This window comes from Notamacropus eugenii, chromosome 2 (genome assembly GCF_028372415.1).
Source record: "Notamacropus eugenii isolate mMacEug1 chromosome 2, mMacEug1.pri_v2, whole genome shotgun sequence".
Lineage (NCBI taxonomy): Eukaryota > Metazoa > Chordata > Mammalia > Diprotodontia > Macropodidae > Notamacropus > Notamacropus eugenii.
In genome coordinates this window covers 340768364-340780643 of record NC_092873.1, presented here as the reverse complement: position 1 = coordinate 340780643, position 12280 = coordinate 340768364, and the positions used below count along the sequence as shown (strand labels likewise).

Sequence of the window (12280 nt, the reverse complement as noted above, 5' to 3'; positions counted from 1 at the left end):
AAGATTTATGTGAACTGATGCAAAATGATGTAAGAAGAACCAGGAGACAAATTCAAGTGGCTCCCTAATTATCTTATGAGTCAAATATAGGTTTCTTTGACATTTAAAGTCCTTCACAATCTATTTTCAGCCAACTTACCAGGATTATTACACATTATTCTATATCCTACCGTGTGGCCCAGTCAAACTGGCCTTCTTGTTGTCCATCACTGATAAAACTCTATCCCAATATTTCCCCCCATCACCTAATGTCTTCACTAAATGCCTTGTGTTTATTTTGCATATGCACATAAATCTATGAGATCTGTGTGTATGTGGAAAACAAACACAGGGCATTTGATTTATAGATAACATGTGCATATATGAAACACATATATAGATATGTGTGCATATAGTATACACATATCACATAAATATATGTACATACACCATACACGTCACATAGACATATGTACATATACTATACACATGTATAGATATGTGCATTACTATATATGTACAGTGTATATGTGTATATACATATATATGTATATGTTTATATGTTGTCCCACCTGGTAGAGCATAAACTTCTTAAGAACAGGGATTGGCTCAGCTTTTACTTTTGTCTTTGTATCTCCAGCAATTAATACAATCCCTGGCACACAGTAGGAACTTAATAAATGCTAGCTGACTGACTGAGTCACAACAATTACAAGGATTAAATGGGGGAAAAGAACAACAAAACAATAGAAATTAAGTGCTATGAAATTATAATGACCAAGTTTGGTCCCAAGGGAGAGATTTGAGAACTTACTGCCCTTCCTCTTTCGCAGAGGTAGGGGGTAATGGGTGTTGACCATTACTTATAATGTGGGACTTGATAGATGTGTTGGTAGTTTTGGTGACCTTTTCTTTCTTTCTTAAATTCTTTGTTATAAGGGATATGTTGGGTGATGTAGGTGATATTAAAACAAAAGACATTAATAAATTGTTTTTTAAATAAGTTATTGGGGACGGTTAGAGAATCACAAGTTTATTTGGCTCAAAACATAGTGAACCAAGGGATTTAATAGGTGGGAATGTGGGTGGGTCCTGCAGCCCAGTTTTGGGGAGTTGAAGAACATCAGGAAGGTTATTCTCCACTCATACCATATCCAAATTATCTGTTTCAAAACACTTTGGAGAAATTGAATCAGTTCAGGGGCCTGAAACCAAAATATAGGTCTCATTGTTTAAGTTGGAGAGCAAAGTGGGAGAAAAGTGATTTTGACTTTAAAATGATTTAAAGTTAAGAATTTAGACTTCAAAAAAAAAAAAATAACCCAATTCAAACTGCAAACCTATTTGGTGAAAATGTATATTAAAACCCCTATTTTTTCACTTCTTGTCATCAGTTTAGTTTTCTAGGAGGGTCCGTTGGGCAAGTGACATGGGGAATGGGAAAACTGGGTAGGGAGGCAGTTAGACGGGTAGAATTGAGAAAATGGGTATACAGGCCCTTTATCCACCTCCTGGAGTTAAAACTTCCTTCCAAAGAGTTCTTTTCCCTCGGTGGGGAGAATATGGGCACCAATAGATGTCCATCAACTTGGGCTGGGCTTTAGAAATCTTGTGGGGAAGTACAAAGGCTCATGGGGGCAGGGAGAGCATCAGGACAGTACATAGACCTCCAGTAAGCTGGAGACAGCATGCATTCGGTAGAAGATTCCGAAGGGAAGGCAGATGTTGACAATGGCTGCCCACAGGGAGTAGCCATAGAAATCCAGTTCCAAGTTGTTGTTGAACTGAGGGCGGGCACCAAAAGCAGGCATGATCCAGAGCTAAGGAGAAAGTGGGAATGGATGGGTGGGTGAACATCCAGCAACAAGGTACAACCCGAATCACTTTCAGGGATTGGGTTCACCTACTCACCCCTTCCACACATCTTGTTGGACTGTTGCCTTAGTTTTATTAAATGTTTGAGCTGGAAGGCACTTTAGAGCTCCTCTATTAATTCATACAAATACTTGGGTGGGAGCACACACACACACACACATACACACACACACACATACACACACACACACACACACACACACACACACATACACATGCCTCAGCTCCAAGGGAGCCAGTCAATGGTTACACTTAATCATACCTTCTGCTTGGTCCTACCCAGCTGAACCTGCCTGAATGCAGAAGGGTATGGAAACAAAGAAACAGTGGATGTGATTGGAGGAAGTTATTTCCTCATATTTAAGTACAATATCTTATTCTCCTCCCAAGTAAAATGGGGAGAGGACTATGAGGTTGTAGTAGAGTGGGATCTCAGTGATCTCTAAGGGTACTTCCGTTGAAGATGACGCATCACTACAGTGCTCTGAGGACCATGAGATCTTTCCATCCTACTTGTAGTTAAAACTTTCTGTATTGTGTTGCTTCCCCCACTAGAATGTGAGCTCCTTGAAGAAAGCATTGGGATTGTTTTAGTTTTCTATTTAGGTAAAGATAAAGCACTTATTAAGTTCTATGTATCAGATACTGAACTAAAGGCTGAGAATACAAATCCAAGCAAAATTTTGCATTCTGAAGCACTTATAGTGTTTTGAATGCAGTAAGTTCTTAATAAATACTTTTCATTCATTCAGCCATCCTAGTTCTGAATCCCGTTTATTGTATGGTACAGAGTATTAGAAAAATAAATTTGAAGCCACATACTCTAGATTGGAATTCTGGCTCTGTCATTTAGTAATTTCATAACATTTGGAAAATCACTAAACATTTCTGGACCTGTTTCTTCACCTGTTAATTAAGAGAATTGGATTAGATGTTCTCTAAGGTTCTAATAATCTATGCTGTATAGTATATAAAGTATGTGTACGTAAACAAATTTGCCATTCTAAACTTTTTTGTGAGACATTTGCAACACCAAGGTACTGAGAGCTGATGAGGAATGAGGGGAGGTCACACTCAGATGCCAGGGGCTGGTCCAGAGGACTTCAGTAAGATCCTCTTCACCTCTTATACCCAGAGTCTGTCCTGCCAGACTATTCTGTCTTATCACTCTTCTACCTCTCTGCTTCCCTGGACTGAGGGAGAACTAAGGGAAAACCAGGAACCAAGCTAAGGTTCAGCTGCCCCAGGCAAAAGCAGTTCTTACTCTGTTCTGGAATGTGGTGCTTGTGTGTGCAGAGAGGTACCCAGGCTCCTAGGTCAGTCAATGAATTAGTTCTTGGTGGAACTCATGTCTAGGAGATAGTGATTGGAGAGGTACGTGAAACATGAAAGGGAGAAGGAGGATCAGGTAAAGCTTTAGACATTTAGCAAACTCAGTGCATGGCTAAACTATCAGCTCTTGCCCTCTGATGAATGATAGCAAAGATCTAGAGATGATTCAGTTTTAAAGAAGCTATCCCCTTATCCTGGAGGAGTTTCAGTACAGATGGTATACTTACTGAGAGTTTTACTTCTATTGGGGATGTTTCTAAAGTGGGGATACATTAGAAATGTTTGTGATGGATATACTAGGGATACATTGAAAGGAGGTATTAGTCATACCTTTGGGGGATGGGGTATAACTGCATTGGGTCAAGTGTATCTGTATTGAAGATATACCTACACTGGGGTGTTTTATGTTAGTTACATGTTCATTTTGAAAGTGTTTCTGTAGTAAATATATAAACATACCAGAGCAAAGAATATGTCCAGATTTGGGTTGTTTTATATATTGAAGATATGCCTGCTTTGGAGATATTTCTATGTTTTAGAACACAGTTTCACTGATAAGGTTTTTATATTGAGAATACATCTGGATTTGCAGAGTTTCTATATTGAGAATATGCCTATATTGAGGATGTTTCCATATTGGGTACATAACTTTAAAGGTATATTTGGGATGTACCAAAATTTAAGGTGTTTATATATTGGAGATTTGCTTGGATTGAGGATATTACTGTATTGCCTATATAGCTATATATAATGGGGAGGTATCTGAATTTGGGGGGTCTAGATATTTGGGATAGGCTTCTATTAAGTGTGCTGCCATATCAGGGCTATGTATTTGTTGAATATGTCTATCTATGAGATTTCTTGCAAGGTAGCTTTGCTGATTCACTTTGGGGTATGGTAGCCTTTTTCTACTTCTCCTTCCCCATCACACTGTAACACTTCATTTTGCTCAGTTTTCACATTTCCAGGGGACTCTGGTACTTCCTGCTACTGCTCTAATTAAGCTGAGAAAGAGTCAAGTCACAAGATGGAATGAGCTCTCACATTCCTAGTTTGTGGATGAGGGCTCCCCTCCCTCTACATGAGTTCTCACACTTCCCTCCCCTTTTCTCTTCCCTCGTTCAGCATTTACCCGGAACCCTCCAGCTCCTCCTTCTCCTGTAGCTTTCCCAGCAAGTCAGAACTGGGTTATTTCATTCATTTGTCTTCCACCCTGTTTCTTGGTGGTGGTGGGGGTCTGCCTAGAAGAAAACACCTTGTCCTCTCTGAACCTGAGGAACCAGTTTTTTACTGGAGATCTCTAAAGTATGGGGTAGGGGGCAAGGTGAGTTAAAGAACATATTCACTAGTTTTGGGCAAATAAACAGTGACCATTCCCATCTCCTCCTTCCCTCTTTACCACTTCTCCATCTCTACTCACAATCACGTTGCACAATAGTAGAAATAGTGAAATATCCTTCAGGCACTTGCTCCTCCAGTTCCTCTGGCGGGCTGAGATAATGGTTACTGCCTCCTGGGGGACAGCATGGGTGGTGTCCACCAGTCTAGGAGTGGATGGGTAGTCAGGCAAGGCGTGGAGGGCATCCTGATTGGCATAGGTGAGGCCATGGATGGGCTCATTGGCTGTATTTCCATGGACAGCAGGGGGGCCCCGGTGGAGGCTTTCAATAATGAAGACATTCTGGAAAACGTGCTGAGCAATCATTAGCAAGGAATAGGAGAGGTTCAACCCACCCAACAGGTCCCTGGGGGTACTCGCCACCACAGCCACAATGGAATAATAAGAGATGGCATACTGCCCAAGAGCAGCCCCCATTAGCAAAGCTACATCTACTGTACGAGTTGGGTTCTTGTGTTGGTCCATTGTCCTTTGGTCAAAACGGTAGATGATAGAGCCCCCAAGGCTGACTAGGGTCATAAGGCCCAGGCAGGCTATATTAAAGCTGTAGTAGAGGACCAAGGCTTGGTGGGTCCTGCTCTTGTCCCCACTCACCTGGACTTCATAGATAATGAAGATCCCTAGCCCTACCACAAATATGAGTATGCCTAACACGGGCCCGATGAAGAAGGTTTCCTGGAAGAAGCTGGCAAAGGATGGGGTGTGGCTGTGGCCATGGCCATGGCCATGGGAAGGGCCTATCAGGCGCCCCACATTCTTCCACATGACGTAGACCATTGTGGAGGCGAAGAGGCTGTACTCGATGTTGAAGGGATACAGGTAGAAGTAGCCCTGTTCGAAGACTTGACAGAAGGTTGTGTTGCAAGGACAGGCCTCTTCCTCGGTGCTGCCTGCCCGTGCTGCTGGGGAGAGAGGGGGGCATAGGCAGGTGCTGGGATGCTGGTGAGCAAAGGACTGCTTTTTCCTATTCTCTTTCATGTGTCCTTGAGCATTTTCCAACTTGAGAAACCTCTGGTTCTAAACGTGTGTGTGTGTGTGTGTGTGTGTGTGTGTGTGTACCCCTTTGGCAATCTGGTGAAGTCTATGGACCCCTCCTCAGAAGAATGTTCTTAAATGCATAAAATAAATAAACAGAGGATTATAAGGGTAATCAATCATTTTCAAATTTGGTTATCAAAAAATGTTTTTTAAAAAACTTCCTAGACCCCTGCTCTAATAAACTGAAAACCAATCATCCTTCAAAACTCTTGCTAATCAATCCAGGGATGTGGAACATTGCATTTAATGTGAGATTCTTTTTCAATGTATTTATGGGTTTTTCTTATTATTTTCTTTCTTTTTTAATTTAAAAATATTTGTTATAAGGGAAGACCCTTTACCTATACTGGGGTTGTTTCTGTATGGACACACAGCTTTATGGATATGTTTCTATATTAGGGGTGTATCCAAATTTAGGATTTTTATATATGGAGCTATACCCTCATTAGGGAGATGGGACACAGGAATAGAAAGGGGGGAGGAGGACACAGGGAAATCTAGTAATGTAAAAACAAAAGATACCAATAGAAACTTATTTTAAAATAATAATAATCATCAAATTAGTTAGCATTTATATCGTGCTTAAAGTCTTGTAAAACACTTTATAAACATCTCATTTTATCTTCACAATAACCCTGAGAGATAAGTGCCATTATTATCCTCATTTTACAATAGAGGAACTGAGGCAAACAGAGGTGAAGTGACTTGTACAGGGTCACACAGCTAGTGAGAAAGGATATAAACTCAAATTTTCCTGACCCCAGGTCCAATGCTCTATCTACTTTGACTTCTACCTGCTTCACAAAACCCATGCCAAAACTCATCTTCTCCAGGAAGCTTTTACCTAGAATTGCCAAGCTGGAAGAGACATCAAAGTCTAGCTAGGCCAATCCATACTTAAAAGGTACCCTCTCTATAATATTCCTGACCTCCAGTGATGGAGAACTCACTTCTCAAGGTGGTATATTCCTCTTTGAAACAGCTCTAGTCATTATTATGTTAGAATGTTATTAATCTGTGCTTGTTTCCACGTAGGTTTACCAACATATGAAATTATCTGCCTGAAGACATGGGTTTGTCTCCCCAACTAGATGACCAGCCTCCTGAGGGTACACATTGTTCCTCCTCTGTCTTTCAGACTTCTCACAGTAACCAATATGGGATAGTTCTCTGCCCACTGCAGGTTCACAGTTGGTTGAGTGACTACATCAATGCCTTATAAAACATACTAAATTTTTTTCAGAACTGAACCAGGGGCCCTGGAGAAACTAAGAGAACGAGGGACAGTTAAATTGTAGAGAGGTAAAAAGGGAGGAGACTACATTTCTTGGCAATTAAGAGATTCTCTCTCCTCCCTTTCTACCTTCTACTTCTTCTCCTTGAGGTCCCCAAACTCTTTATCCTTTCAGACTTCTACTCTTGGACCTCCCCAAGCCCTCTTTTGCTCTCTCCAGCTGAAACATCCTTGCTCTCTCTCCAATCTAGGTTCCCCTTTTCTTTGGGATGGGGGCAAGCAAGAAAAATATCCCAGACATAAAGACCAGAAAAGCCATCCTTTCAGAGGTCAAGTAAAAAGTGTCTCACAGCCAGAGGTAGGAGTAGAGAATAATAGTGGTCCCTGAGCCCTATGGTTAGGTTACAGAGAAGTCAACCAATCTCCCAAAGTCAGAGACCTGCTGACCTGAACATTAACTCAGACTACCCACTGGAGATTGCCTGAGACAACAGTGATATGTGGGCCCATGAGGATCAAGAGACTTACCATCAGAAATGAGGCGGGCATGGCTGCTATTGCCACTATGGGAGTGTGCGTGGTGAACAGATTCATCCACCACGGCTGCCATCCAGATGGCCAGGTTGGTGGTGAGTGTGAACATGAGACCACACCTATTTGGGGGAGGGGGAGAATGAAGAGACTAGTGAGAGTCCCCATTTCACACTGGGACTATCCCTCCTGGGGTGTGCCAGGGGAAGAGCTTGGGGAAAACAGCTGAGTACTCTGTTCTGAATAGGGAAGGAGTTGCCTTAGGAAAGGCAAAAAAAAAAGTGGTGAAATTTGTATGGTTGGGCAATCTTCCTCCCCAGTTGACCAAGTCACTGAGAAAGATACCTTGGGGATACTCCCTTTTGGGGGGCCAAATACACGTGGTGCATTTCCTCTCTCCTGAGATAAATCATAGTAAAATTCTATCCATCTTGATATTTGGGAAACAGGTATGAACGCCTTCACTTCTGCTTACAAGGTATGGTACCACGTGAGTAGTCACATTGAAGCAATTAGCAGTGAATGTGGGGATAGACTGGATTAAGTAGCATTGAGTTTGGAGAAATATTGATTCAACTGACATTGACTTTAGGGATGGACTGAAGCAACCAGCATTAAATCTGGGGAAGAACTAAAGCAATTGGCTTTGAATCTGGGGTTGGGCAGGCAGGGATTACTCACCGGGTCAGGTCCAGGTGGGTGTGAATACAATCCTTAGCTGAGACCCAGAGGAAGTATGTCTACAAGAATAGAGGACAGAGGTGGCCTTCTGAGTAGGACTGAAGTGAAAGCTCTGCTTATGTTCTGTTTCTTTCACAGACCTTTATAATCTCCGTAACAGCTCAGATTTACCCAGCATAACAAAATTTATCAAGTGTCGTTCTCCAGACAGCCTTTCTAGGTGGGGCCTGCAAGTATTATTGTCATTTTACAGATGAGGAAATTGAGGGTCCAAGAGATGAAATATTAGAGCTAGAACTTGGACCTAGGTCCTCTGACCTCTCTGATGCTTGCCATAAAGATCAAGGGAAGGGTGGGGTACAAAGTAGGTTAAGAAAAATAAGACATCAACCGTTGACTCAAAAATAACAAATTCATCCTAAATGATATATGCTGATACTGTCTGCATTATTTATTGAAATAGTTCCTTTTTGGAGTGAAGACAAGAGAGTATCTCGGTATCTCTCAGTTCAAGGCAAAAATGTATTCCTTGGTTTCCACTCTCACTCCCCTTCCTTAGGCTAAGACATAGTTTAGGTATCGGGGCTGGCTTTAGGCAGATCATCCAGCAAGCAAAGTTTGACCTTTGTAGCTTCTCACTTACTTTTCCACCACATCTAAGTAGTTCTGTCTGTTTTCACATCCCATTATAAGCTCTTACTGTCAAATAGGTGTCATTGAGTCCTCATTAAGCTATTAGTTGATGTTAGTTTAAACTGTTACCTTTCAGGAGTATTTGCATTTGGACAGAATACATAGACCTCAAAGAAGTGAATTTCTAATAGTTAAACGAACAGTAATGAATAGTGAAAATGTTAGGAATGTGGAGTAGAAAAAAGGAGGGTAGCTTACTTCACACCTGTCTGACCTGCTGGTGACTGATGCCTTCCATTACCTTGACTCACTTCTTAAAGAGGCCTGTTCACTGAACGGGTGTTACTTCACTCAAAGTGAGAACCTAGAAAGACTTTAGCCTAAAAGGATTAGGGTCTCCCATAGCATCCTGAGCCATCTCCAGTCATCCTGATGAATATCTGGCCACTGGACCTAGATGGCTTTGGAGGAGAAAGTGAGGTTGGCAATCTTGCATAGTCCTCCCTCCCTCAAATCAAAGTCAACTGCAAGCCATGTCATCATCTCCCTGATGTCATGGTCCTCTTTGAGAATGAAGGACAAACACAACAACTCAATAACAATCAGGTCTAGAGACAGTGGGCAAAGAAGACTTCAGAAAAAATAATCTCATCCATTAAAAAAAAAACAACCCAACTACTGTTTACTTTTGGCTTTGTATTTCATAGTGTCTGGTACATGGTAAGCACTTAAAAATGTTCATTGACTGGGAAAAAACCATTTTTTTCCTGCTCCAGTTGCTTAGTTAACTGAATCTATTTTGCCTTTTACCCATGATTTTGTTCAAATTGGCTGAGGTTAGGCAGAATTCTGTCTAGAATAGGAATTCTGGTCTATTTGCAGCTGAGATCAGCTAAGGAGAGGGGGCCAAAGTCTTGGGGATAAAAATTGCTGCTGAATCCTTCTCCCCAAGCTACCCCACCCCCACCAGGTATTGATTATGAACAGAGCTCCTAATCAAATTGCCCAACTCCTCAGCCCCTCCTGCACCTCTCATAGGTCCCAGGGGCTCCCACCAGCATCAGGCAGACATTGAACTCCCCACTTACCTGAACAATGACAAATATAGCCTGTATTATGGGATACAGGATCTTGATGGCTGACTGACACTCGAAGAAACTGGAATAGTAGCCTGTTTTGAAGACGTCCATGACCAGGGTACAGACACCAAACAGGACAAGCCCACCTTGAGAGTAGAGATGATGGAGGTGAGATGCTGGGATATAGCATCTCAAACTTGCCTATGGCTCCATCCCCACATTATCCTGCACTGCCCACTGGTCAAAGAAAGATTTTGAGGAGTCGAAAGAAGTTAAAGTTTAATGTTCCCGTCAGTTCGTCGTTTAGTCCCTCGGCTGCTCAGCTCTGGAAGCAAGGGTTACATCAGGTCGTCATATTTGGGGCTGTAAGGGAACTTTGCCACAAAAAGATTTTTCAATTGTTGGGGACCTTGGAAATCATCCCTAAAGCCTTCCCCACCTGTATTTCAAAGAGGAGCAAAAGGTGGTTTTTAATGTGGTTAAATGGTTGGCCCAAGGACATTCAGGTATGGTAAATGAGTATTTGAATTTGTTGTCGGGTTTTTTGGCTTTAAATCTCCACTACACGTTGCAGACCTTAAGATGCTCCTTTCCATTTCTTAGCGTTTGCCTTTCTTCAGTCCAAGTACCGCTCAGATCCACTCAGTCCCCTCGCCAAGCCTGGCTCACCTACCCATGCCAAGGCATAGCATACCCATACCCAGTTCTTTCGAGGGCACCCTTGGGCCAGAACCCCTCTACCCCTCGGATGTTCCCCACTCCTCTCCTGCACCTCATTTCCAAACCCTCCAGTCTTTGGACCCCGAACTTTTCCCCTCCAACCTTGAAGCCAGATTGGTCCTGCGTGGGAGTCCCGGTAGGGGATCGCATCCGGGCGTCGGGCAGTTCGGAAGAGGTAGAAGAGGATCCAGATGATGTTGAGGAGCATCATTGTGGTAAGCAGTGCGAACACATCTGTGTCATACACAGCCACCTTGTTGAAGGCGCCGCTGCTTATGAGAGTGCAGGCGAGGAGGAGCACGTTGACAGACAGCAGTACAGACAGCATCCGGCCGCCCTTCTTCCATCCCTCCGGAGGAGTGGGTCCGGGGGGTTGTGGGCTTTCTCTGCTGCCTGGGACCAGCTCCTCCGACATGACACTGGCGGCTAGGGAAGATAGAGGTGGCGAGTCACTGTGGGAGGAGCAGACAGGACCCCATATCAACCACGAGAGTTCCCTTCTCTCCAGCACCCCCTCCCCTACAACGCCACTTCTGAAGTGGGAACACTTTCTGCAGCTGTCGAAGGGACAAGACTCTGGAACTGAGGACCACAAAAGTCCACGCTCCTGTCTCTTCCCTCCGATTTAGGAGGTCGCCTCGAAGGGAGGTGAGGAGGAGCTGGGGCCCAGGGGATTCCCTGGGCGTCCCCACCAGCAAGTGCTGGGGGCTCTTAGGACACGGGAGCCACCTCTGTCCTCTCTGCCCTCCTCAGCCCCAAGCTCGCCTGAGGCTGCCTGTCAGCGAAGTACCCACCTGGCTGGAGTCAGGGCTGAGCCGGAAAGCGGGGGTCGACTGACGGCTCTTCTCTCCCACGCCGGGCTGGATGGGCGTCTTATATTCGGACTGGCACTGGTTTTTACAACCACTGGCGGGAGGGCAACTCAGCTCCATAAACCTCTTTGCCATGCTCACATGATCCATTTTATTTCGGAGCTGATTTTGGGGAAGAACACCTGGGAGAGAGATAAGGTTAGATTTATAATCATTCAGTGACAGGCCCTTCCTGATCTCGTCTCCCTTCCCGTAACCCCCTCCCTCCTTCCCTTCAGTGCTTCTGCGCTCGAGAGCGGCTCCGCCCGGAGTTGCAGTTTGGAAAGGGTATCTTGCATTCTGTCTTCTCTTTCTCCTCGCCTCCCAAAGTCCCTGGTCCTTCACCTCTCGAGCGCATTCCTAGGTTCTTGGTAGTCAACTCTACCCACCTCTGTGCTACTCAGAAGCTCCCATTCCATAGCTATGTCCTTCTGTCCTTTATTTCCCGACCGCACCCCCTTAGTACCCTGGTCCCTAGCACGCGAAGCGTCCTTTCCCATCTCCACCCAACGGTACAGTTAGCTTTTCTTTTCCTGAACATTTCGTAACAGCTGGATATTCCTCCCTACCCCGTCTCTTTTTCTCTACTCTCCCAGTCTTTCCAAACCCTTGGAAGCAAAGTCCGGAACGCCTGTTCCTTCTTGTCACCCAGGACTTCCTCGCATCTGCCTTTTCTTTATCCGAGCCCCCTCCCTAAGGTCGGGCTTCTTCTCCGACGGAATTGTAATTGATTTCGACTCCTAAGTAGGGGTGGACCTTTCCTGGCCCCGCAGCGCCCCTCGTAGGAAAATCTAGTTGGCTACCCCATCACTAAGCCTGCAAGTCGGGTACATAGGAAGAGAGCTTGATCCGGTGCTTACGTGGACACAAGTTGGCAAGTACTCTCTGATTTTACCCGGTGGTCTACCTTTATAACTGTCCTGGTCCT

The 12280-nt window shown here is 44.1% G+C and overlaps 1 protein-coding gene across 1 annotated transcript; it reads right to left on the bottom strand.

The window, feature by feature from the left end:
- Positions 1–1046: 1046 nt before the first annotated feature.
- Positions 1047–10923, bottom strand: OTOP2 (otopetrin 2). The gene is made up of 6 exons (XM_072638515.1): positions 10604–10923; positions 9791–9927; positions 8070–8128; positions 7386–7510; positions 4607–5487; positions 1047–1799 (listed from the first exon to the last, which is right to left on the bottom strand). Exons 1-6 carry the CDS (start codon positions 10914–10916, stop codon positions 1629–1631), a joined length of 1686 nt encoding a protein of 561 aa, XP_072494616.1. The 5' UTR covers positions 10917–10923; the 3' UTR covers positions 1047–1628.
- Between the last annotated feature and the right edge of the window lie 1357 nt (positions 10924–12280).

Excerpts from the sequence above, each read along its gene's own strand:
- OTOP2 (XM_072638515.1), bottom strand. The coding sequence starts at position 10,916 with ATGTCGGAGGAGCTGGTCCCAGGCAGCAGAGAAAGCCCACAACCCCCC. Across the intron at positions 9,928-10,603 it reads AGGACCAATCTGGCTTCAAG|GTGGGCTTGTCCTGTTTGGT; the intron begins GTTGGAGGGGAA and ends TCTACTCTCAAG. Across the intron at positions 5,488-7,385 it reads TGCCCGCCTCATTTCTGATG|CAGCACGGGCAGGCAGCACC; the intron begins GTAAGTCTCTTG and ends CTCTCTCCCCAG.